The sequence below is a fragment of the Melanostigma gelatinosum genome (genome assembly GCF_949748355.1).
Source record: "Melanostigma gelatinosum genome assembly, chromosome: 15".
In the NCBI taxonomy this organism is placed as follows: domain Eukaryota; kingdom Metazoa; phylum Chordata; class Actinopteri; order Perciformes; family Zoarcidae; genus Melanostigma; species Melanostigma gelatinosum.
Window position 1 is genome coordinate 9,794,508 of NC_136648.1, and position 27,151 is coordinate 9,821,658.

The window sequence follows — 27,151 nt, forward strand, 5'->3', positions numbered from 1 at the left end:
TGTGTGGGTAAAGATAGTTCCCTCTCCCTGAGACCATTCGGAGTTTAGATTAACTGGCCTTGACGGACGAAAGCTTTAGACGAGATTAAGTGAATTATTAATGCCTCTGTGCTGTCTTATACCGTACGAAAGTGCCGCTGCTTTTCATTTGAGTTAATGTTCTCCACTTTGATTCAATTATTTATATACCGTGTACGCAGGATTGTTTTTCATGCTCAGGAACAGTGAGATCTTTACAGCATCACTTGAAGCTGAAATAACAGATTTCTTTGGCCACTTTGTGGCGCAGTGGAAACAAATTGTGAATTGACTGAATTCTTTCAAGTTTATACGGAGAACTTAAGTCTCTTATTTACACATCCAGCATGTCACGGAGCAACATTATCACGAATTTACAGTTGTGTATTCGGCCACCTGTTGACTATAAATACAACATTCACTCTCCTTTTAACTCTGTTTTTCGTCTTAACTCCTGATGAAAACCTCGAACTCTTTAGCTGCTAAATGTTCACCAAACTTTATCTGCTGCTTGGTGCTGAGCAGGTCGTGTTGTTAGAGCTTTTTCTCTGAAGATGGCAACAGCCGAAAATAACATTATGAGAGCAGTGAGTGGACCAAAACAGTAAAGTTGTGGGCTGGACAGCTAAACAATGAGCTGAAACTCACTGCTTGGTAAATCTGACGAGAGCTGCAGATCTGTGTGATAATTCTCTGTAGTTTTATCATGTCTTCATTGCTACTGGTTGATCTCAGGGCAGTATTTGATACCGTTGATCATGGTTTGGTTCTCGGTATCCGCTGATACTCAAAGCCCAGGTATCGGGACTGAAGAAGTTGAAATGGCGCATCACTCATTAAAATATCACCCCAAGTATGTGAAAAGCATCAAATATGAAAAAAACAAGCGTTTGAATCATAATAGAAAACTGCCTGACTCCTCCAGTTATATCTGGTGTACCTCAAGACTCCATCTTGGGTCTTCTTCTCTTTCATTATGTGAAGTAATTCAGAATTATAGGTTCCATTTTTATTGCCAGGCTGATGATTCACATTTCTACATCCCAATTCAAACCAGTAAATCCACCAACACATCTTCACCTTTCTGAATATCTTCGTACATATATTTAAATAGGTCTGCAGAGGACACAAGTTTCTCTCCTCCACTAATTGAGATGCTTCAGCTATTAACATCAAGAGAAAGAAAAAAACTGTTCTTAGCTGTATTCCCAGCAGATGAATGAGTCTGCTGTGAAGATATTATTCTTTTCTATTGTCACTGTCCACTAAGCAGAAGAGATTTTTTACCACCAGTGGGAACCAATGTGCTCGGAGCTGAGAGCCACAGACCATCAGAAAGCGCTGCGAGAAGGACAAATGAATTGTTGTTTTTGGTCTTTCTATTTGATTTGTTAACCGTGGGAAACACCAGCCTTTTATCCTTCAACACGAGGCTGTGGTGGTGGCTGCTTGTTAAATGACAGTCTTGGTTTTCATCAAGAGCCACCAAAGTGCAAAATTGTCATTGTATCGATACAAAACATTGTTAAACCTGAAGATGAAAAGCAATATTACCTCACACCAACATCAGGGTTTTCAATATTCAAATGCAAGTCTGATTACTAAAAGCAGAAAAGAAGGAAACCGAAATGAGGAAGATGGATGTGAGGGAGGGCAGCGGGACATGAAGGAGAGAAGATGAAGAAAAGGCTGAAAGCCGAGACACCAGTGAAACCTCACATTAGCATTTCCCTCAGGCGCCATCTCCACTTTCTTTGTGAAGCACCGCTGCAGAACACTGCTTCAACTTTTCCATCAGTTCTTATCGTCGGGGAGGGTTTGGATGGAGAAACCCACATAAAGTAAAACCACCTTTAAAATCCTCTCTCTCAACTTTTAATTAAAGCACTTTTGAGAACATAGACTTCCTAGTATTTAAAAAGAAAAGAAAAAATGTTTTATTAATTTGAATAAGAAATGTCATAATTTAGACATCTTTTTAATTGAATCCCCGGATGTAATTCTACGTACAGATGTACTGTTGATCAGACCACCAATGAGACCGCTGGTGGGGAGTGAACAGTCCGGTAATAGCAAACAGCCAGCTGAGCATGGAGAAAGAAGAGTAAAAGTAAAAAGTGGGTGATCTTGTATCCCACGAGTCAATTAAAGCGACTCGCCCAACTACTGTCAACAGCTGACAGCAAGAGATACTCATGCAGCAGCAACCAGGACGTTAACAGCGTCTTTATTTCTTTTATAGATTGTCAGTATTGCTGTAACATCTGTTCAACCAATTCTTTGTTTATTTTCCTTCAACTCCAATTTGAGTATTTGTCCGATTTACAGTCTGTGACCTGGCATCAGAACTCTTATACAATTCTGCTATTTTCTGTTTTCCCCGACATAGTACAAAGACGGTCTGATGCTCTCTCTCGACAGCATTTCACAGGGCAGGTAGATGGGTGCGTAAAGTATCTCTGAGCACTTCGTCTCCACCAGATAAAAAGAGTCTGTCAGATAAACCCCCCCGAAGCTGCAGCGCCAGCAGCAGAGCAGGTTTGGAAAAGAGTGACAGCCAGAGACGAGGGGACATTACCTTTACATCTATAAGAGATGAGTCCTCATGAGTGAGTCCTCTTGGGACTATAATGGGACTTTAATCCTCTTTGTTGTTACGACACATTTGTAACACTTGGCTGTTGCGAGTGCTCCTGAAAAATGTAAAATGCTATAAATAAAGCAGCATCAAGGGTTCATATGCTTGACTAAATATTCAGATAGGGAAGATGCATTTAGCGCAAACATCGCCGAAACGGACACCGTTTTATGATTTTCATACATTATTGTGTCCACTTTTCCCCGAATAGTGGAGTGGCAGGGCTGGTTTAAAAATAATAGGCTTGCTCTTTTAGAGGAGTGGTCCACTGGAAATAAAATGAATGGGCTCGTTCTGATTATTAGACCCTCGAATTCAATTTGGGCAAAAAGGTATTCTAGGATTTCTTCCCTTGCTTGAAGGAATGAAATATGATATACATCAGCAAATACACACAGCCGTGTGGAAGAGAGGACTGATGAAGTTTTAATGACAGTATTTTTCGTGTTTTCCTGTGGTAGCAAAGTGATCGTTGGGTAATGGAGACTCTGTGTGTCCCAGATGTCGTATTAACCTTTACCTCTAGTCCTGTCTTCGATTAGCAGATTGAGCCAAACGGCTTCAACGTCGCGGAATAATAATTGATCACAAAAAAACACCCACTCTGCCTCCAGAGGGTGGAAATAAATAAGTATATTTGTCTTCAATAAGCAGAGTAAGCCACACTGTTTCAATGCTGTGGCATAATAATTGATCACAAAAAACACCAGTCTAAAGCGAAATGACTTGTCTAATTGTTTCGGTGTGTGTATGCGTGTAAATGTTATTTACCATAATGACACAATAATAAACCGGACCATCAAACCTGCCAAAGGTAAACAACTATCCCAAACCATATCATCTTTAAAATAACAGATGAATAAGTCCATAACAAATATGCTCATTAGTATTATGTGATAAATAAACTGTAAATCTACACAACATATACGCTGACAACTATGAAGACTCTTTTCAACACTTACTTTGATGTCTTTTGTGAGTACTTGTAGTGGCGTATTTAACATTTTCCACCTTCTATTCTCTTCATGTAATAATCAGTGTCTTGTTTTCTACTGATGAGCAGTGTTGAAACGAGCCGTGAAATTCCACAGGAGAATACTGTTTACGCTGAAACTTTTTTAATTACTTCATTAACTTTTCCTTCAGTCGTCTGAAACAAACGGAACATCTGTCGTTTCCCCTGAACGCAGCGTTTCATCAGAGCTACAACAGTCAGTCTAGTTAACTTGAAAGATGCAGAAAAATGTCAGAGCAGCTGATGGGTATTATTTTGAGAGAGAGAGAGAGAGAGAGAGAGAGAGAGAGAGAGAGAGAGAGAGAGAGAGAGAGAGAGAGAGAGAGAGAGAGAGAGAGCGAGGTGTGTCTACATGTACGTACCCATCATGAAGATGACCTTTGGTTTCTTCTGGCCTGTACAATAAGCTGTCAGAAGAAAGAAAATCTGAGTTTAAAATGCGGTGCAGCATACCACACACACACACACACACACACACACACACACACACACACACACACACACACACACACACACACACACACACACACACACACACACACACACACACACACACACACACACACACACACACACACACACACACACACACACACACTTTTTTTTTTTACTTCTCTGCTGGCCAAGACAAAGCAGCCAGGAGGACAGACGGTTGAATGACTGATACTGACGGATGTCTGTGTTCTTCATTTTTTTATAAACTTCATCCAGAAATGTTCTGTTAATGTTCATTTTATTCACATTTTACATTTGTTTCCGGTGAGATATTAATGACTTTATGTAGTGACTTTGTCATAAACATAACTGTTGCTGCTCTATCTAGTCATGTAGAAGAGCAGAGTATTGATAAGAGTGGCTTCTTCTTGTATTCTAAATATACCCATCCCTCCCTGAAGAGGAGGGGTGAGCAGAGGAGCATTTAATTGTTTGCAATCTGCAACTCACCACTCGATGCCACTAAGTCTGACACAGTGTTCCTTTAAATCACGGCCTGTTTTTCAGGTTCTGTTCATCTTTGAAAGTGATGAGCAGCAGTAGTTTGTATTTCCGTGTATTTCACAGTTATGGAAAACAGATTTGTACATTGTGTTTGTAAAGTAACGGTTTCCAATTGAATTTATATTGAATGTATTTCATGTTATAAACACTGCTCTTGCAAATATCCTCCTCCTCTCTGTCCTCTGCCTGCTGCAGGGGGATGTTAGCGTAGCGACAGCTAGCTGACGAGATAAACATCAGGTCCAACAGGCAACAGAATCAACAGACAAGCCCTCCTCCCCCTCCATTATACAATCAATACTGTTGATGCGGAGCAACGCTGATAAAAACACACACAGGCTGCGGGGAGGAGAAGTTAATTCAGGCTTCTGGTGCATAACAGTTACATGACACGCTTAGCATTTACTGAGATGAAACTGTGTGTGTGTGTGTGTGTGATAAAATGCTGAATGGAGACTGCTTCTGGTTTATGAAAGAAGGCAGAGGAGGACAAATATGTAGCTGCTGATAAAAGCGTTGGTGATAAGTGATTAGCGATGTCACCTGCAGGTCACAGAGGAAAGACAATACTTTGAATCATTTCATCAACTCACTGTCTGTGGTTCCTTCAGCATACCCGATATCATCTTCCTCCTCTTCGACCTGTGAAGATGAAGACAACATTTGTATTATAATACTTTTCAAATGCATCTTTATTTCTTCCTTTTCAATAGGTTGTGTCATCAATATTTTAATACCCAATTAACGGATAAAAGTCATTTTTCATGTTTGTTCCAGCATCTAAATTGTGAGGATTTACTTCTTGGGTTTTGGATTGTTGGTCTGACAGAAGAAGACATTTTAAGATGCGACCTTAAGGAAGTGATGGGAATTTTCTACTCTATTCTATAAAACACCAATAATAAGATTATTTGAGCAAATAACTCGCAGGTTAATCAATGATTAAATGGATTACAGCTCTCTTGGACACACATGGTGTTGTCTCACCACTACATATATTTCCATCAGATAGCTTTAGCCTCTAAAAACTCTTTTCCTTCTCTTTACTGCAAAACATTACCAACAAACAACAATTTCTGAGCCATGTTTTCCGCTTTCTGGTCGCCAATTGGTGCCACTGATCAGCAGATGTCACTGAGTGCTACCAAGGAAACATGGCTCTTAGTTTGCCTTTTAGGGTTTAAAATAATCTGTCTAATTTGCATGAGAATAATCTAAGAATGAAACTAAGACTAGGTCAACGCCACAGACCAGTCTAAAATACTACCCCCTGGCTTTGTGCACTGAAACTGTTGTTGCAGCATCCAGACCGACACTGGGTGTCCACATACTTGTGGCCATATAACGTTGTTGAAAAGAGACAAGAGTCAATGGATCGAAAGACAAAGGAACTGTTTAAAAAATATACACTATCTGAAGATGAAAGAGCATTTGAGAGAGTAAGTGCAGAGCCAACGCGAGGTCGGAGCCCGGAGGAGGACAGAAACCGTCAGCAGCCTCATTCACTGCATCACGATCACAAACACTTAACCGAGTCAAAGCGGGGCAGAGATAATTGGCTGAAAGATATTTTTTCCACATTCTTCAATCTGTTTCGAGATAATTAAATGAGTCATTCGATTCAGGCGCACATCAACTGATTCAGATGTTTGAGACCGTTATCAAAAATAAATCTCTCCCTGAAGCCTCATCGCTGCAGGTTTCCATGGTGATCCTTTCTCAGCTTTGGGCCGTCTGCTTCTTTCGGGCTCAAATGACCGGCGAATAACTCGAGTGCGTCATTAAGACAACGCCACAGTCTGGTGACACCAGAAAAAGACATGCATACAAACAGCCTGCAGGTGATGTTAATAATGCTGATCGTGAATGATTAAATATATAAACATTATTTATATTAACAGTGGATCAAATGATTATGGGTGATGTGAAAGGAGTCGCTCGTAGGGAGAATTTTCTCCCGGATCTCTGAATCAATGATTGTTGCTTCAAACAAAGATGCATTTAGAACACATCTTGGACATATTATCACCACGTAATGTTGATATGGTGAATGTGTCAGCGCACAGTTGCTTATTTACTCTTTGCTGCAGCAGATATGGAGAAACGTAAGCATTCGTTTGGAGTCGTGTTTGTGTCCACGGTCCTAGACCATCTCAAATGCGGGGGGCCCAGGCTGGAGCCACCTGTAATTTCAGGGGCGCCAAATAGATTAGGCACCACTGATGCATTCACACCCCGATAGGTTTATAAACGCTCCACTATGTTCACCAGCTGCTAACTTTGTCACAGGTGGTGTAGCCTACAGCCTACACCCCATTCACCTTCTTTTAGCCTTTGAGCTCCAGAACCTTGGAGGCCGCTTTTGAACGTATGCAGTAACAACAGAACGACATTATGACAATGCAATCTGTTATCTCCATATATGTTAATGTTTATGGGCTGTGAACCACAACATGATGTTTAACAGACATCTCACACAATGCAGTGTATAAAAAAATTATAAATAATACATCTGCATTAAATTCAACAGAGCCATGGTGAGAGTGTCAGGGAGCCAAAGCAATACATTAACACTGTTAATTTGAATGCATTAAGCAATTTGAGGACATAAATGACTGACTAAAGTGAACAAAATAATTGTATTGAATGCATGACTTAATGATATTATGTAATTTAAATTGGGACAATTCATCAAATATTTCCCTAATGGACTCTGTAGTTAAGTGCTGTCTCATTTCTATTCACATTTAGCAGAAAGGCTTCTAAATTGAAATGTTAATGGATCTCTTAAAAGGCAAACGGATCAGTCATGCAAGCACCAAGTTGTGGGAGTACGGAGGGAATGTGAAAAAACTCAGATGTCGTCATTGTGTTTTAATTTAGAAAAAAACAAACCTGCATTATCCAACACAAACTTACACTCTCATGATGTTTGACGGCAGTAGAAAACTATTCAAATTGTGCAACACATTTACAAAAGTCTCGTTACAAACATAAAATGAGCATCTAGTTGTGTCTACTCGGTGCGTCTCTCAGGCATGCAGCTATTAGAAAGAGTCTAAAGGAGACATTTGAGTGAAAAACATCTGATGTGCACTGAGAAAAACATGTAGCTGTTAACCATGACGACTGAGCTCCCCTAACCTGAACGAAGTAGTCGCTGTAACCCGAATCATGATGTTTCCAAAACACAAACAAAGTTGTTTTTGTGCCGAAATCAAAAAAAAATCCTTAACCATCGTGTTGGCCCATCATAAAGCAGATCAATCGTGATATGTGATCATTTTAGAGGCACAGACAAAATGCATTCAGTAAACACATCTACGTGTCGTTCTACAGGGCGACATGACAAAGAAATATGAATTCAACCTTTTGATTTGGAGGACTGTGTGTGTAGTAAAATACTTAAATAACAAGAAGGAAGATCCTCTAAATGTAGCGTTAGAATGAATCTTACTAATGCTGCGTTACACGACGAGCGACACAGCAACAAGCTACACGTCATTTTTAATGAAAGCCGGTGACATGAAGCTAAAACTGACGCTCTACATGTGTCGTTCTGTGACGGGCGTAAAGCGCTACAAACCAAAGTGGAGCTGGTCTCAGAACACCACTTCTACAGACGGAGGACTGAAAGACATTCCTTGATATTTCCAGGTGTTAGCAGCTCTCGACCACCGATTCTTCTTCGACTGACTTCTAATGTATGGGATTTAGACACGTGGCTGTTTGCAGAGGGCTCAGTGTAAAGTGGAACTACTGTTACATGCAGTAGAGGACAACAGCGGAGACACAGAATGAAGTGAAGCAGAGCTCCGAGAGTGTTGAATAAATGGCGTCAGTGTGGGGGAGTGCTGGGCGCCAACGACGAGCCAGCTTGGCATGTGGGTACACCAACTGGTCTAATGACTCAGAGAGAGAGAGAGAAACACATGCACAGCACGCTTTGCCAACACGTAATGGAGACAAAATATGTATGTAAATACACACACACACACACACACACACACACACATTCCTGTGAAACTGATGCTGTATGTTGATAATGAGCGATGGACACAAACACAAGCTCCTACACCAACATCCAAAAACCTTGAGTCTCTATATGTTAGCCGCTCTGTGACGCTGTCGTGCTCCTTACAAACCATGAAGGAAAACCTGTTGAACAGTTGCTGGCAAGACATCATTTTTATCTGTTGAGATATTTCAGCCTGGACCAAAATTTTGGACGGACCAACATTTCCATCCCTAAAAGATTTGATGAACTGCAGATTAAATTACCAGAGGTTTTCGACTAAACCAGCGAACTAGAATACCTGGAAAAATAAATGTACTTGATCACACTGATGCAACAATCCAGTAATCCACAGAGTGTGTGTACACGTGAAGATAATGGCCTAAATGTGTTGCTGGTGTGACGGTCAGGGGTTTAATGATTCCTCCACAGGGGACCGTGAATCTTCTCAGGAAATATCATGACTTCCCTTTTTGGGAATTTGATGTAAAATGTGCAAAACGTTGATAGTTTTCCCTGAGGTTGACATTAGGAGTGAAAAATCAATAGTATGAGCATTTCGGGATCAATTAAGATCAGATGGTGACCATAATAGTCATGATTAGTTTTCTGTTTGACATAAACATCAAACTGGATTTTACAGTTGGTGGAGAATATATTTGGATTTGTTACTTAAGTACAAAAAATACTCTGTTACACATAAAAGTCCTGCGGTGAAAATGTTTTTAAGGTATAATCAGGAAGCTGCACTTACAGTATTACAAGTAGAAGGATGTCCCCTGTGACTGAAATGCTATTGTATGTTAAATTAGATTATTATCACTCATGCATTACTGTAAAAGCAGGATTTTACTGTTGTAGAAGCTCATTTCATTATGGATTATGCTCCATAGTGCTCCGTTCATCGATTGATTGTGTGGTTTGAAAATATCCAGAAAATAGTAAGAAATGCTGTTGCAAAGCTCATCCTATGTTTTGTAAGTAAAAACCATCCGACATGTTGTTGAGACTGACGTGATCACGACGAGAGCGCCCTTCTCTGGTGTGGCTAAAATGCCCACTGATGTCTAATGGAGCACGACGATGACGATCTTCATGTCTGCTCATCATCCCTTCGCGTCAGACTCTCCTGGTGAGTCACCTGTCTGAGCTGATCAAAGGAGCTGCGGATGTCCACGAGATTTTCCTCAAGAGACTCAGAATAGCCGCTCTGCCTTTTCTGTGCATCGCCACGGTAGCAAATTCATCTCTGTTTCACATCCGAGGCCACAAATGTGGGATGACGAGGCTGCATGGCGTCTTCGTTCCACTTCACAGAAAAGAGCGTGGCCACAGGAAGTGCTGCGCATGCAGGGACAGGAACCGCCTGTTTTCCCTCTCCTTGTCCTCTACAAGGTTTAAAGCATGGATGGATCGGGCGTTACGCTGGCACTGAATGTGTCTGATAATTATTGACCACTTTCACCTACTCATTATTCCTTCACTGTCACTTTAAGCTCACTGTTCTGTGGCATGACTAAGAGGCTTTTATTGGCTAATCACACCCAGCAGGATGTTTTGTTGTACCAAAGCACCCAGCAGTGAGAGTACATCTGTTCATGAACAGGACTGGTGAAGATGAATAAACACTGTGACGAGCTCTGTGGACAATAGACACCACATATCAATACAGGCTGAGAGGAAGAAGGTGAAACACTGCAGCCTCAGTTAACGCAACATCGAGCCACTCTTAATTAAAGTATGATGGTTCTGAACAGTGTTCCACCAATCTGGGCTCATATATTGTGCAAGTAATCAGATTTTTTAAACAGATCGGGTTTCTGTATTTACGAAAACAATCTGACCAAAGTGGTAATTTATTATAAAAAGTTGGCATTGTACGTTTATGCTGCTTCTCAACTATGTTTAGGTTTAGGCAACAAAAGCACATGGATGGGTTGAGTAAAAAATCATATTTTGGGTAAAAGAAGTGTTACTTTAGGACTCACATGGGGACACAAACATACGTCTCCTGGGTGAATGCGTTTGACTCGTCTGTCCCCTCTGACCTCTGACCTCTTACTCGGACTTTGATTGGACGTGTTTGATACAAACGTTATCCTGGAAAAAATACATTCTCGCAAAACTTCATCGACAATGCAGTTTTTGTTATTACATTATTTTTAGGAGACCAGGCTGGTTCAGCTCCCAAGTGTGAATTCGATGCACTGTATGAATGTGAAGAGGTTTGCTGCTGAAAGAGAGAACATGCACCGGGGACACCGATGCCTGGTTAGAAGACCAGCCCCTTCAGGCAGCAACACTCCCAAGGAAAGATGAAAACCTTGAGTTAGAATGTTGACTAGAAGAGAAACAGAGAGATGCTGAAGATGACGAGGAAGTGAGAGCTGAGCAACTTGTTTCCAGACACTCGGAGGATGGGAAATGAGACGGAGGTCAGGGTTACACTTCACTGCTAGTGTGGAGGAATGATGCTCGTCTGCACCCTCGCCAAGCATTACACAACATCATTGTCCCTCTCTGGACTTCTCTGAATCACCGGCCTTCACTGTTTCACCGTTTGCCATTTTTTGATAAAAACTATCTACCATTTAATGGTTTTGCAAATAAAAAAACAGGGAGAGAGTGAAAGCAGAGGATGTGGAAACGGGTGAAAATACGTTTTTGTTTTTTTTGTGGAGAGTGTGGCTGCATGCTTATGTAACCACGACGTTAGAGTAATCTGAACATCTAATTTTTAGATAAAAAAATTACAGCAATTACAGAAAAATGATAATTTAATGGTTTGCCAGGTCTTGTGTGCAAAATCATTTCATCAGATCTGTTCTTTAAATAGGTTTTATGTTAGAAAAGTTCCTGTGTTTGTACAGCTGCTTCTAATACTTCAAGACAACATTAAACACGGCTGTATTACAGACGTTGTTCATGTGATAAACAAACTAACAAAAAAAGAGTTTTTCTTTCTAAAAGTAAGGTATTGGTACCAAAACTGACGTTTAAAAAAAATGTAACAATAGGTATCGAAAATCATGAATCAACTTCCATATTCAAATCTTAGAAATGGATCTTACCTCATCGTACTTGCAAGCAACATCTGCCAGGCTGCTGGTTTCACCCAGAAGACTGAGATCCAGCTCACTGGGACCTGAAGACAGAACAAACAAGAACCATCATCAAACTCTACTTTGTGATTGACTGGTGGTTGTTACAGCGTTTAACTCTTTCAAAGTGTGTTTTCAGTTTGTGAAAGTTAATTGTGACGTTTTTGGTCAGCTAAAAGTCATATTCAGCGCTCAGTTGCACTTAGCTCCTCCCTCTCAAGTCACATCTGGTTGCAAAAAGGCAAATTAGCGACGGCCAAAATGCTGAATTCGAGGCTTAAAAACGGCCACTTCTTATAGCGGCGGCCATTATATCTTTACATAGATAACAGATCTTTGCTGCTAAATGAATGCTCTGAATGTCAAGAGCCTTTAAAATATGCACTGTGACCAAATCTCATTACAATAGTTTCCACTACAGCACGCAGTTCAACAAACGTCCATATGTGAACATACACTTACACATCTGCATTTTTAAGGAAACTAAAACATTCAAATCAACGTTACTTTTGGACCAATTAACACCTGAACCTAAACTTCCAAGTTGTCAGAAAGCAGTCGAGGGTGATGCTGTGATAAACTCTTAACACGCAGCATCTTCGTCCTCTCCCTCGGTGGAACTGGGTCGTGAATAACACTTCCCCTCGGCAGATTCTTGTTTTTTCCTGCACGCCAGAGCTCCTTCTGCACTGAGAGCCGGGTTAGATTCTGCAAGAATGCAGCTTCAAACGTTCAGGCAGATCCCGGAGAGACGGCAGCTGTGCATTTCTTACATTCATTGAGTTAAAAAAGCGTCAGGATGCACCTGACTTACACCTGCGTCCTCGCTGCAGTTCACAACTTCAGAGCCAGCAGCATGTCAGAGTGCAGAGGGGCTGAGGTTATGAAAGTGTGGAGATCTTTGTTTGTGTCAGGCGGCCGAGGCTGCAGTCGTCAGCGACACCTCAGTCTGGACCACATAAGTACAGACCGAGCAGGAGAGTGGCAGTTGTTTCCTCTCTGCTGGGGAACAATGTGGGGAAGAAGCAGCAGATGCACTGGGAGGCAGTTTTTCTTTAAGAGTTTGCCTCAACGACTGCGAATCTATTTTTAAATTTCCTGCCGATTGACGCAATCTCACCTGATCTCTGAGACGGTTGAAGCTTGAGATTCACACGTGACTCACATTTACGATGGGTTTTTTTTCCCATGTGCAAAAATAGACTTTTACAATTGCACCCCACTTATGCCTGCATGGAACTGCTACTGTGATGCTCCATTACAGGAAACGTATGCAGGAGAACATCTTGACAAATGTACCGATGTCACGCTGCTCTTAAATGCATCTCAAAGTCCAGCTACATAACTGCTGTATGTACGTGGATTTGTGATGGGAAGCTCTCTCGATCTCTTGTTCAGTCATGCCCTAAATGAGGAAAAGATCAGTTTTCTATAAGGTTTTTCATTCCTACGGGATTAATGTATTACCGTAAGAACAATATAATGAGATTTGGCTACATGATCGTTTTACTACAAATCAGTAAACATTAAGACTGAGTGATGATTTCTCTTTTGCTTAATTACAGGATCAATTTTGCAGACCATATACAGTTTTTCACTGTCGCCATCTGTATTTCGGTGTCCTGCCATGAAGCGGACAGCTGTCAAGTAGGACGTAGCAATTTTGATGTGAATGTGAGACTGGGTCACATTATGTGTCTGGCCATTATCACTGAATGTACAAATTCTACAGAACAGCTGTGTAGCAATGATGCCACATCCAAACTGTCCTGTCTGCTAACAGCTCTCTTCGGCTGCTCACTGCTCTCCTCTCATCAGAAAAACACTGAATCTAAAGAGATTTCCTCCTTCTGAACTATCTATATGTGCCATATGTCGTCTCATGTTTTCTGCTCCTCCTCAGTCACACGAACCTCAGTTTACTCCTAAATGAATCTGTCGTGGCTCAAAACAGTTCCCTTCATCACAAAATTCCTATTTTGGTGTAGAAGGCCTTTTAGAGTAAGAAAATAAATGGTTATTTGATTGGTTGTCACATAATAACCAATTCATAATGTATTCCACCCGTTCCTACGCAGCTCCCTGCTGCTGCAAGTGTGCCCGAGCTGTGTGGCACAAAGACGCAAAAACAAAAACAAGCCAAGTCAAGTTTATTTATGAAGCTCAAAAGCACATATTGTTCTTGGAGGGCTTTGTAATCCGCAGAGTTTGCGACAGCCTCTCTCATTAAAGCTTCAACGCTGACCGGAAGGCAAACACAAAAGAAGAATATTAGAAAAAGGAGCGACCCTTCACTAGGTTTGCATTGGAGCTCACACTGGGTTTAGATGGACAGAGAGCCGAAATGAAACCAGAACTTCTGGGTTATGTTGCACACGGGACAAGTTTGCTTTTAAGAGCTTCAGCCAGAAATCTCCGTATGGTTTAGAAAACAAACTGACTTGGTTCATTTTAGGAAAAGATCATGTTTTGGCTTCATAGAATTAGGACGATGATCCCAACCAACAAATCGTCAAAACCTCCTGACAGCGTATTGTTGTTTTGTGTTAAAGAGCTTTAATGGTGCAGGCTGACTTTGTTACCTTCGGACAGAGCCAGGCTAGCTGTTTCCCCCTGTTTCAAGTCTTTGTGCTAAGCTAAGCTAACTGGCCGCTGACTGTAGCCTTTGATTTTAGGTATGAATGTACAATCGATCTTTTGATCTACTGTAAACACCACAAGGTGAATGAGTTGATGAAATATGACGAAATATGTGGGATTTCAGTGCTGCGTTGGAACCGTTACTACAGTTTATTAGGATGACAAATAATGACAGCGTTGCAATCAAAACCAGGCAGATATTGCAAGCTCAGTTCTCCTTTAACTAAAACCTTCATGATCTCTGTCACTTCATGAAATCACTGCAGAAACACCTTCAGAGCGCCGACCGATCGCATCTTTTAAACGTGAGGTTGTCTCAGTCGGGGATGTGAATCCGTCTGGCACATTTATTTTAAAAAGGTAAATTATCAGGTTTTACACCACAGGTATACAGTCTCCATCGGACTGGTAAACGACTGACTCTCACACTGGTGATTCTGAATTTCTCACAAAGCCTGGCATACCCTGCTTCACTGGTTGCTATGCCAACTCTTGTGGTAACCAGGGAGCTGGTGGGTGATGTTGTTTCCCTCTGATTGTGTGTGTGGATTATTTTGGAGAAGCATTTGTACACTGAACACATGTAGCTCTTAAAAAGCTGTACAACCAGGACATCTATTGCATCACATTTCATCATCATTTGGCTCGAAGCTGCTGTAGAATGCCCTTTACTAAATTATATACACACACACACACACACACACACACACACACACACACACACACACACACACACACACACAAATGTTTTCTATACTATGAGTTGGCCTTAACAAACACTTTGAGAACCTTGAATGCGATCTAATACTGGCTGCTTCTCATAGCTGTGTAACATTTACTACCAATTACACAGTGGTGGAGGAAGTACTCAGATCTCTTAATTGTGTGTGGAAATACTCTGTTATATCAATAAAAGTATACATATAAATTTAACCTTGAAGTGCAAAAGTATTGGCATCAAAATATACTTATTGTACAAAAAGTAAAAGTACTCATTATGTAAAATGGCCCATTTTATATTCAATTATTATTATAATTGTAAGACCTTTACTTGAATGTTGCAGCGAGTAAAGTTAGTGCTACTTTAAATAAAGTAATAGAGATACATCAAGTCATATTTTAACCTATACTAATACATCATAATCTATTTGTTGATCATATTTCGTGTTAATAATCTAAATCTGCAAAGTCATTAGTGACGGAAGCTTTAAAATAAATGTAGTGGAGTAGAAAAAAAGATGAAAATGTGAATACCCAAAGAAAGTTGAAATTATGAGATAGCATGTTGTCTATGTACAAGTACATCAATATTGTACCAAGCTCACATATTGGAGGATGTTGGATTATTCTTAATGAACATACAGTCACAGTCTACCTGAACCGTCACATTCAGCTCCGGGCAACGTGAGTTCCTCCAATCACTTCATAGGATGCAGATCATTTTAAATAGTTCAGAATATACTGTATAATTACCACGCTTCAGCAAGTGATTTACACCCTCACGGCAAATAATAATAAATCTTACAAGAGAGACAGTGTTACAAAATAAAAGCATCAGTGAGTTTTGTATGTGGTACTGTAATGTTACCAACAATGAACACAATTTACTGAACAGACTAAAAAGACAACTGGGAAAACATTTACATCATTTAAACCCTTATTAGTTTGCAATTTTCCCCAAGATAATCATATCGAGGCTACTATAGTAGTTTAGTTTTTAAAGGTGTCTGACCATAAAAAAATGTCTCATTGTCTCACAGTTTTATGAATTAAGTTTCATGTTTTATCTCACCGGCTGCCGGCTCTTTGGAGGGAAACAGCTTGTTGTCCAAAGTCATGCTGATGTCACAAAAGACCTCCTCCTCATCTCGGTCAGCATCCAACTGAAAGGAGAAAAAAAAGAAAAGAAAAACCCATATTTTATACTCCGTTCGCTCATTCACAATTCTTTTTCTTTTTGACCTTTTAATTCTTAGGCAGAAGTCATGACCTGAAACCTAGAACATCGCAAACGCAGACGGACATGCTCAGTCCCTTAAGCCGCCGTGACATGAGATTCATTATAAGATCAAACGTAAAGGACGAGCTCTAATGCCGGGAGCTCCACGCGCGGGGTCATTTTGTATTCAACTCCCACCGGAAGCTTAAATGACAGTCGATTAATTTGCCTCCCTTTCAGATTATGCGGAGGCCGGCTGTCTTCCTTTGCACCAACAGATGATTGCCTGTGAAGAATGTGGTTTGTGAGCGAGCTAGAAGCTGATTGAAGCAGACTTCTCCTCAATCTGCTCTTTGGGCCGTGCCTCTGCTCCCATCAGGGAGGATGACAAGGCGACCTTGTGCTCTGTGTAGTACAGAGAAACGAATATACAGAATATACTGGAGAGAATTGCTCTGTTTCCCTCTGCCCACAGGTGTGTGATTCTCAGCAGGGTTACTGCAAACTACACAGAGAAATGAAAGAGTGTCAGCTGTGGGAGTGGAGGTCAAATGGTGAAATGTAAGATAAGGATAACCCACAATCAACAATCAGCCTTCTCCTGGGGTTTCCATGGGAACAACCTAAAAAGAGGACACTCCTGCGCTTGAAGCCCTGCCACCCCACCTGTAGAGGAGCGGAGGAGAGGATTTCCCTGAAAACCCATAAGACCTCCCGACGCGTCTGGCAGGATGAGCAGAGAAAAGTGACCGCCTGTTGTCACACTGCAGCGCTTTTCTAACCGCAGAGAGGCTCTGTGTAGTTCATACAGCGGCTCTGTGTAGTTCATACAGCGGCTCTGTGTAGTTCATACAGCGGCTGTGTGTAGTTCATACAGAGGCTCTGTGTAGTTCATACAGCGGCTCTGTGTAGTTCATACAGCGGCTGTGTGTAGTTCATACAGAGGCTCTGTGTAGTTCATACAGCGGCTCTGTGTAGTTCATACAGCGGCTGTGTGTAGTTCATACAGAGGCTCTGTGTAGTTCATACAGAGGCTCCGTGTAGTTCATACAGCGGCTCTGTGTAGTTCATACAGCGGCTCCGTGTAGTTCATACAGCGGCTCTGTGTAGTTCATACAGAGGCTCTGTGTAGTTCATACAGAGGCTCTGTGTAGTTCATACAGCGGCTCTGTGTAGTTCATACAGAGGCTCCGTGTAGTTCATACAGCGGCTCTGTGTAGTTCATACAGAGGCTACCTGAGGCTCTTCAGAGAAAGTGTCACTTTTCAAGGACAGATGAGGAGTTTTTACCTTTTTGGAGTAAAGCAGAATGCAGCAGAACAGAGTGTTTGTATTGGAAAGAAAAGGGCAAATGGCTTCATTTATTCGGCTAATAATCAAAACCAATACTGCATCCACGCCGAGCCGGCTGGAATCTGAAAATGTCGAGTCCAATGTCGAACTTTCAGGTCGTTTTGCAAAGTGTGAACATTTTACCCTCACATTTTACCCCCCCCCCCCCCCCCCACCAGGTCTGTCCGGCAGCCTCCCCCGCCATCTGATCCAACTCATCGCCAGGTGGTGATCAGTTGACATCTTTGCTCCTCTCTTCACCCGAGCGTCCAAGACATATGGCCGCAGATCTGATGATACGACCACAAAGTCACACCACAAGAACTTTGGCTCTTGGGTGTTCTGGTACCATGAACCACCCTATGCTCGAACATGGTGTATGTTAGAGCCAATCCATGGCTAGCACAGAAGTCCAACAACAAAGCACCACTTGGGTTTATGTCAGGCAGGCCGTTGCTCCCAATCACCCCCCTCCAGGTTTCTCCATCATTACCCACATGAGCGTTGAAGTCCCCCAGCAGAACTATAGATTACCCAGTCGGCGCCCTTTCCAGAATGCTACCCAGAGACCCTAAAAGGGCCGGGTACTCCAAACTGCTGTGCAGTGCATCGGCACAAGCAGTCAGAGACTTCCCCTCAGCGACTTGCATTTTCCCCGGAAAAAAGTCCAACACAGTGGAGCTCAGCCGGTGGCTTGTGAGTATGAGAGGACAGACAAAATGTAAAATGAAATAAATAATAATGTGCCCAAAATTGACAGTCTGTTTTAATTTCTAAGCGTGAGATATCTTGATTTCTTTTCTTTTCTTTAAGAAAATATAAATAAGACAGTTCATACTACATTGCCACTACCTTATTTATATTCCAGGAATAATGAACGGATACCTTGTAACCACCCCCGGAGAGTCACGGCTCCACGGAGGATGGAGCTAGGTGTCTTTTGTTTGTTTATATCTGCGTGATATCTAGCAGCCTGTGGGAAGGAAGCTGGAGCTGAATGCGTTCGGGGAACACTTCATTAGATCGGTCCTTTTTCCTCTTTTATTTTTACGAACTCTCATCAGCAAAACAAACGGAATGTGCGCCAGCCTTTCATATTAGATTCGATGTTATAAGTAGGCTACAGTCATCAGATCAATAGGTACATTCAATAGATTTGACGAGTAAGTCGTAGAGGGGAAGGGACGCCGCATGTCTGTATCGACGCTGCAGCACCACAAAGAGAGTAGCAACAGCAATTTACAGGCGGGACAATCCATCGATAAGTTCTCAAAATGTTCATATCACTCAAGAGTACTGCAGACTTCTTTCACAGGTAATGGGAGAGGAAATTGGTTATACCCAAGGTGTCTCTACAAAATCAACACGCCAAGTTGCACTGTGACATACCTGTAAGAGATCTTGGTTTGTTTTAAGAGCTTTGACTGTTATTTCTGTTGTTTATAAGTCAACTGATTCATGATTTACAGCTCTGTGCTGATAACTTTGTGATATCTGAACGTGTCAGTTGACCATAAACTACAGATAAAACTACAGCACAGAACAAACATGTTTATCTTCTAAAGCAGCGACAGAGCGACAGAGCAGCATCCATCCTTCCATCCTCGAGGGAGGGAAGATCTGGGTGACTTCATACTTGGAAATACAATCTTTTTTTGCGCTACTGAGCAACTTTGATAGGAATGAATTATGCGCCGCCTCCAACACTGTATCCAGTTTGTTTTATTCATCCACAGTGTACATCCCTGAAATATTCCCTTTCACTGTCAAATACGTCACAGTGCAGAAGCTAAAGACGCTCTAACTTCCGTCCCACTGGGATTTCTTTTTCTTTTTTTTTTCAGCATTCCCTCATGAGCGATCATGAGGGAATGCTGGGTCAGTAATAGATTAAGGTCTAAGTGTCATGAGATAACAGATAACTGTTTGATTTAAAGCTATATAAATCCAAATTGATGTTGTATATCATCACTGAAAGAATTGAAATTGTACATCATCACTTGTCTCTATTCAAACACAGACATGCGTACTATCCCACAGGGCTTACTGTGACGATAAGGCCCCTCTCCTGGAAGTATTTGACCAGAGGAATGGTGTTTTGTTTGAAGTTGGTCAGGCGGCGGTCGATGGCTTTGGGGTTGTCGTCCGGTCGTCCCTGCTGCTCGGCTCGTTTCTGCAGCCTCTCCTTCAAGCGGTGGTTGGTGCAGGCCAGAAACACCACCAGGTCAGGAGTGCAGATCTGCCGGGAGAGAGAAAGACGCGTGGAACATTACAGCCAAACCTTCGAGCACTCGGATAAACCTTCATTTACATGTGATGTACGTGATCTGACCCGTTTCAGAGCTACAAACAAGCTCTGAGCAAAGTTATCTCATTCAGCTCAAACTACTGCAATCAGGAGATTCTGTAATAGCTACGACAGGCCTGTTGTCGAGATATGATGGCAAGAAAATACACACTGGCTTTTCTAATTTGAGGGAAAAGGTCAGGCAATTTAATTTGTGAAACAACAATGAGCTTGGCCGCTTCTGTTATTACAAAGTCCAAAACACAAAAGCATTCCTTAGTAACCAACGAGTGCGCGGAGTAAACTGGCTGAGCTGCGCGTTGGCTATTTAAAGATCAGTGAATGGTGATGACGTTGTCTATCGAATACAACGCGGCATCAAAGGGGAAATAACTCAGTTGCTATGGCTCTGACCTCTTAAGTTGAGGCCAGTCGTTTTATAAAGAGGAAAGTGTTAAATGCTCTCCTCATCTTGAACCTGACAACTAGTCAGCCAGCTCACCACCACTGGGAACTTCTCTTTAATACGATTCATTCTCTGTTGTTTGTTTTCCTGCTTTGGCTGATGAAATGCACTCAATGAACACACCAGAGTCTGGCACACACCCAGAGCCAAAAATGGCTCAGATGTGGTTGTTTGTAGAGGCACAAACCACTCGGCAACAGTCTTGCAAATCAAAGTTTCTAGTTCCACAATGACATGAACACTCATAGTGATTTTTCTCCAGCTGTGCTGTTAATGTAGTGCAGCAATCGGATGCCGGCTGCCGTTTTGTAACAAGAAAGCATTATTAGATTCATCATCATTAAAACGTCTCCAGAAATGTATGATCATCGCATCACATAACAGCATCTATTTTCAGAAACGGTTTTAATGCCGGCAGTTCTGTCGGTGACGCTATCGCTCTAGCTTAAAGGCCAGGAAGCATGTGGTATAAACTGACACACACACACACACACACACACGCACACCTACACACACCTACACACACACTCACACACACACACACACACACATAGTCCTAAAAAAGGTGATGTTTACTGGACTCTTGTGCCAAACACAGCAGCTAATACTCTTCTGGGATGTTGAACTAAATTAGATTCAAGCATTAAAATGCTGAAATGTCCTCTGTGAAGCTGAATGTAAACTTGACGATACCGATCCTGTCACTTACAAAATATAGACGTTATATACCTTTTAGCGTTTGAGGAATTTACACATTCACTTGTATAGTTGATCATGTTCGGTGGGGAACCACTATGTATAGATGTCTGTACCAAGTTATGTATTTGGTTTGGTGAACAAGACAACAAACAGCTGTTCCAACTTTAGTTAATCACGACGGACTCTTTCCTGAAATTGATCCAGTTAAATCTGCTGTTGATTAAAGAAACTGATTCCTGGCGTCAGTACGGACTGCTGTTTGCCTTTCTAAGCACGTGGCGCTGCCGACGATCACTCGTCTCCATCTGTCTCCATGAACCAGAGTTCTGGGGTCGTTTTCTCTCCTCCTCCCAGCAGTTCTCATGGAGAACAACAAGTCAAGTCAGTTTTATTTACATGGCCCAATATCACAACCTTGCCTCAAGGGGCTTTGCAATCCGTCCAGAATATTAGACACCCTCTGTCCAAAGAGGATTCAGATAAGGAAACACTTTTCTTCAAAGAGGACTTAAGCGATTAATCGATTGTCAAAATAGTTGCAGGTTTGTTTTCTGTCGATCAACGAATTTAATTGAATAATCGACTGATTATTTCAGCCTCACTTCAGTATCTTCACAAGAACATGGTCATAACTTTCTAGACTGTCACTGGGACAGTAACAATGGCATTAATATTAAAATACTCTCCCTTTAACACACACTTCGATTATTATTATTTGTCCCAAAGTGACCAGAAAGGCTGTCGTCTGTGATGTTAACAAAAGGATGGACCTCGATCTTCAACTGTAACCTGCGCAGATCTTTGCAAATGTCACCTTTATGCTTTTCATGCTTATTCTTACTGGGTATGTATCTCGGTGCAACTTTTTTTTCTTCTTACAAACACGCAAGCTTTGTTAGCTTGCTAAAATTAGAATTACATAACATTACTGTCTTTGCAACTTCCCTTCGTAAGCCTCCAGAAATGTCGGTCTCGCAGGAGGGGGTAGATTAAGCCAAGTGCATTAATGAGCAAGCAATTCTTCTCAAAGCAAAATGTTGACTTCTCTCCGAGAGGAATGTGCAGAGAGAGTTATGGCGTCCACAAGAGCCTCCAAAGCAAAGCTGCTGCTGCTCTGTTTTGTCCTCTTTGTTGAAGCCATCATGATGGATGAATAATTGAAAGACAAGATGACAAAGCTACCAGCTGCAAACTGACTCATCAGTCACAGACATAAGCCAATTTGCATTGTATTACAACTATTTTCATTGATTTGTCAAAAACCCAAAGATATTTAAATTACAATGATGTACAACAAATCCTCATATTTGAGTGGCCAAAGCATGTTCGGTAATTTTCCGTGATAAGCAACTATAAGAGTAGGATTGATTAATTGCTAAAATAGACGCGTGTGTGTGTGTGTGTGTGTGCGTGTGTGTTGTGGATTTAGACATTCAGGCATTCAGGCAAATTGACAGGGATGAATAGACAAACTGACACCTTTGTAGTCGATAGGAGTGGATTTACAAAGCCCGGAGGGAAGAATGGAGGATTGGACGGTCTCTCCGGGCCGCTATAAAGAGGAGGAGGAGGACGGATGGCGTCCCACGGGAGCGCCTCATAAATGGCTGCTGTGATGTTGTGAAGGGAAAAGTAGCTGCATGGGGCGAGGGGAGACTAATGGAAATGGATGCTGCAGGTAGAGGATCACTCAGAGCTCAGTGCTGGGGAATATGGTATGCAAAATAAAGCACTGAACCTTCTAGAATATGAATTACATGATGCTTCAAGTAGCAGCAAGTGTGTTTTCGATTCATTTAGAAAGTCAATGTATCACTCAATCAGATTTAACCCTTTGAAGGTCTCCGCAAATATTCTGTGGACTGAAGCTCTGCAGAGGGAAATGGTTTGTGCTTCAATGATGTGTATTCAAGCATGACCACATTCATTGAAAATGCTAAACACACTTTCCGCAAAGGTGGAAGACTGCAGTGGGCCCATGAAGTCTACTGGAAGCAATTGTGAAGATGAGTTACTTTAAACAATAGTCACACCAAAGTTATTGTAAAACAATCAAACTAGAAGAAAAGTGGATTCACAAAAGCAGAGACTACTATCTGAGAGGCAAATCACCAGAGATGCTCCATAAAAAGACGAGGCAGGAAGTTATGGTGTGAAATAATATACTCTTCCTGTCCCCTACGTGGGCGTGGTCGAATAGGCCATTTCTTTTTTCACAGCTAACAGCCATATTTAGCATCGTGGAAATGAGTTAGTTAGGGCGCTTGCGGACGTTAGATGACGGTAGCTTATAATTTGAACATGTTTGGCTGGACTAACTCCAGATCTCACCCGAGTGTTGCTGAGACAGAGACGGGTCTCGAGCAAAGTTAATTTTCTCCTGAATTTGTTTGCTTGAGTATCAGAATGTCCTGAAGATATGCGGCTTGTGAAAAATGGCTCCAATATTTATCCTACTTCAGAATACACAAAAGTTGAATCAACATCTCTTGAACTGACTCTAAATAAATTAGATTGTTAAGGTTTAAAATGACACCCATGTTGATGAGTTTCACTCTTCTTCTTCTTCTTCTTCTTCTTCTTCTTCTTCTTCGTCTTCGTCTTCTTCGTCTTCTTCGTCTTCTTCTTCGTCTGTCTGTTAAGAGTCCAAGTCTTAAGTGTTCTTCTGCTGTTCTACTGTTATATACGACTGTTATTTACTGTCTTTGCTCCTAAGCTGCACAAACGCTCCTTTAATACAGTTGCCACCTAATTCTATTGTAAATCCCAGTGCTTCTGTATCTGCATTATTGTCTGAGCGGTCATCATCTCCCGTGCAATCACCAACGTCAGTATGAGCCTTTTCTTCAAGCGGTTGCCGGGACACGGTAATAACACACAACTGTATACGTGTGTTATCTACGTGATTTCATCTCCAGTGAACTTCCTCTGGCCCTTATCTAACCCCCGGGGCCCATTTACAAACTGTCATCGACCCTTTTAGCAATCCTTTTACGCAACAATTAAAACAAATAAAAGAAAAATCTTTTCAGCTGAATTTAATTCTGTGGCTATCGGTTACGAAATGTGATTTACCAAATTATAAGACGAGAGATCAAGCTACATTTTAATTATGAGACTTCCAGGCTCCTTGAATGTGGAAATGCCTGTTAGTGAGTTCGCCACTAACTGTCTGTTTATTTTCTATTTACAGCCTCAGCTGATGTGGAGACGCCGAAGAGAAGGCAACCACATCTGATCTGCTGATTTGTGAGTCCTACCAAAGAGAAGTGGGGTGCGTGTCTGTTTAGAGATCCCTCTCTCTGTACATGAGCCAGCCACACGTATCATCTTGTTTCTTTGCCTGGGTTCCTCGTGCAGCTTTCAGACAGAAAACATGCACTAACTGGAATCTGCTGTCAGACGAGGTGGACCTCCAGACACCAGACATCACATTACAAGATCTCATTAGACTTGGTCTCTTTACAAAAAGAGGGAGAGAATAGAACAATTACACAGGAGAGATGAGAGACTTTAACAAAAACAGGAGAGAAGGTTAGCCGTCCACAGTGGTTAGTGTTATGAGCCAAAGAAACCAGACACAATAGATCAGGTAGGCCAGGAGGATTCAGAGTAGAGGACTATTTACAAAAAAACATTCCAGCAAATTTTGTGAGAAAAGCGATCACTAATTCAGTAATTTGGGAGCAAAAATTACACAGAAGGTCAATGCAATGGTGGAGGGAATGGAATATAAGGACAATCTCTATACTCACACTAATCAGTCATATGATATTTCAACCAAACGAAATAATAATACGGCGACTTGCTTTCCCTGCAAAACATTCTCATGAATCACGCACCAGTCTGCCGAATGACTAACTCTGGAGCAGGGAAAATATTCCCCTCCTGGACTGTGATTCCTGTCTTGATGGGACTTGAGACCCTAATGGCCTTCTCTGTCGTTCCCTGTGATGCAGCTGAAATGACCAGATCATAAAGTCAATCGTAATGCACGCTGACCTGATAGACCCCAAACCATTCCCCAACCACTCCAAGAGTCATTCAGTGCTCATTTACAAGTTGATGAATGTTGAGTGAGTTCAAATGTGCTAAAGATAATCAATCTTTCTAAAAGCAATCGACCGTTGTGTCACATAATTGACCACTCAACTTTGAAAGATACATTTCACTTAGTGGGCTCCAGCTTAGACAAAAACACTGTTTAACATTTTGTACAACAGCCAATCGTCGTTTATCGTCCTTGCGTTGCTTATTTACAGGGCCTGACTCTTCATTTAAATCTTTTCATGTTTTGCCAAACTGGCAGGTGGTGCTTTATTGATCCTCAGGTAACGGCTCAAAAACATCCAGAGCGAGTCGACAGCTGTTAGGTATTCCAAGGCTTGCTCAGGGACACTTCGGTCGAGGCTTGACAACACCGTTTGTGAGCCAGTCTGCCAGTCAAAGGGCGGAGTCCTTGCTCAGTGTGCCGCTACCTTCAGGATCACGAAGCATTGACTGGGCAGCGGAATGGAAAACCGATGTTGAATACGTGAGCAGCAGCTGAAACGCGTGTGCTTCAGGCCTAGTGAGCACGAACACCGTGAGATGTAAGTCAATACTTGCAGGAAATATTACACAGGAGACAAAGTCAAACAGTCTGACGTTGCAAGCACACTGACTGATTCACGGCTCATATTTCAGATGCAAATAATATCCAGCCGACAACACTATAGAGTCAATACAGCAGTGAGAGAATAAAACAATGAAGGTGCATTGCTCCATACAATCTAAATTTACAGTCATCAGTTATATAAAACTAAACTTTTTGGATAAACTTTAAAACTGATTCAATATTTACAACTTATCAAAGAGTTTAAATTCCCTGACAGGGAACCCGAGGCGCTGTGCAGCATCTGATATCAAATACACCAAACTCTGGCGGTGGTGTGCGACCAACTTATTTACATATTTGGTTCGTAGCAGAGGCCACGTGAATAGCTCATTGTGTGTGTTGGACTCTGAAACTTGTTGAGAGTGAACGTTGTTATCTAACTCCGGTGAAGTCTTGAAAACCGGTTTTAAACTCGGCACAAAATGTTGTTCCACATAGTCTGCACTAAATGTCACAGCCAGCTGCTCCATATGCTGTTGAACAATGTTTCCAAATGGCACATTAATGGTGGCTGCTATCATGTACAATTGAAAATGATAGGAGGAGTCTGCAGATGAGGTCAAGCGTCTAGGACTGAAGAAGATATTCAACATTCTTGGCCAAAACAAAACAAAAAACCAAAAACATTATTAAATCTAAATATTTACCGATGTCAGCAAGCATCTGAAAAGCCGCAGAACTCACTGATGTAACGTAAAGATAACTTAGTATGGACTCAAGCATCCGGGCAGCGTATGAAAAGGCCTTCAGAGGTAATCCTCTGTTTATGAATACACCTGAACTCACCTGGTCTTCAAAGGACAAGGCCTGTCCCACGTCTCGAGGGAACCCATCTATGACGATACCGTTGGCATCTGGGATCTTCATGATCTTCTGCTTTATCTCAGTTATTGTTGTCTCCTGGAAAACAGCGAAAGCAACAGGATTCATAATTACATGTAAATGTCAAAAGAACAATAAACAAGACAATCACCGGCAGGGGATTAATTGGATTTTCCAACAATACAAATAACTGTTGATTGAAATTCTGTCTTTCCTAACTCACATTTCACTTTATGCCATTTTAAATGCTTAACAATGTGGTCAGTTCCGCTACGAATTATAAAGCAAAGAAGTTTATTGTTATTGTAATCTGCTTTTCGAGCAGGAGTATGAAGGAGGAGGTGAGTTTATTGTGGCAATTGCCAGATTCATCAAGGTTGTAGATTCGTTAAAACCCTTTGATAATGAATAATGAGTAGCTGAGCAGATGATTCAGAGTCATAAAGAAGGTAAATGGAAAACTATGACAACACATTGGAGAATTCCGCAATATAATTCATTTGTACTTTAATAGATCTGAATG

At 41.6% G+C, this 27,151-nt stretch overlaps 1 protein-coding gene across 1 annotated transcript in view; it reads right to left on the minus strand.

The window, feature by feature from the left end:
• ak5 (adenylate kinase 5) overlaps positions 1-27,151 on the minus strand; it is a 45,452-nt gene that overhangs the window by 7,486 nt on the left and 10,815 nt on the right. Inside the window, exons 5-10 of the mRNA XM_079284374.1 lie at positions 26,593-26,706; positions 19,745-19,936; positions 16,219-16,309; positions 11,757-11,830; positions 5,264-5,312; positions 4,034-4,078 (exon numbers count right to left, since the gene is read on the minus strand). Coding sequence (XP_079140500.1) covers positions 4,034-4,078; positions 5,264-5,312; positions 11,757-11,830; positions 16,219-16,309; positions 19,745-19,936; positions 26,593-26,706 — 565 coding nt within the window. The remainder of the gene's footprint in view (positions 1-4,033; positions 4,079-5,263; positions 5,313-11,756; positions 11,831-16,218; positions 16,310-19,744; positions 19,937-26,592; positions 26,707-27,151) is intronic.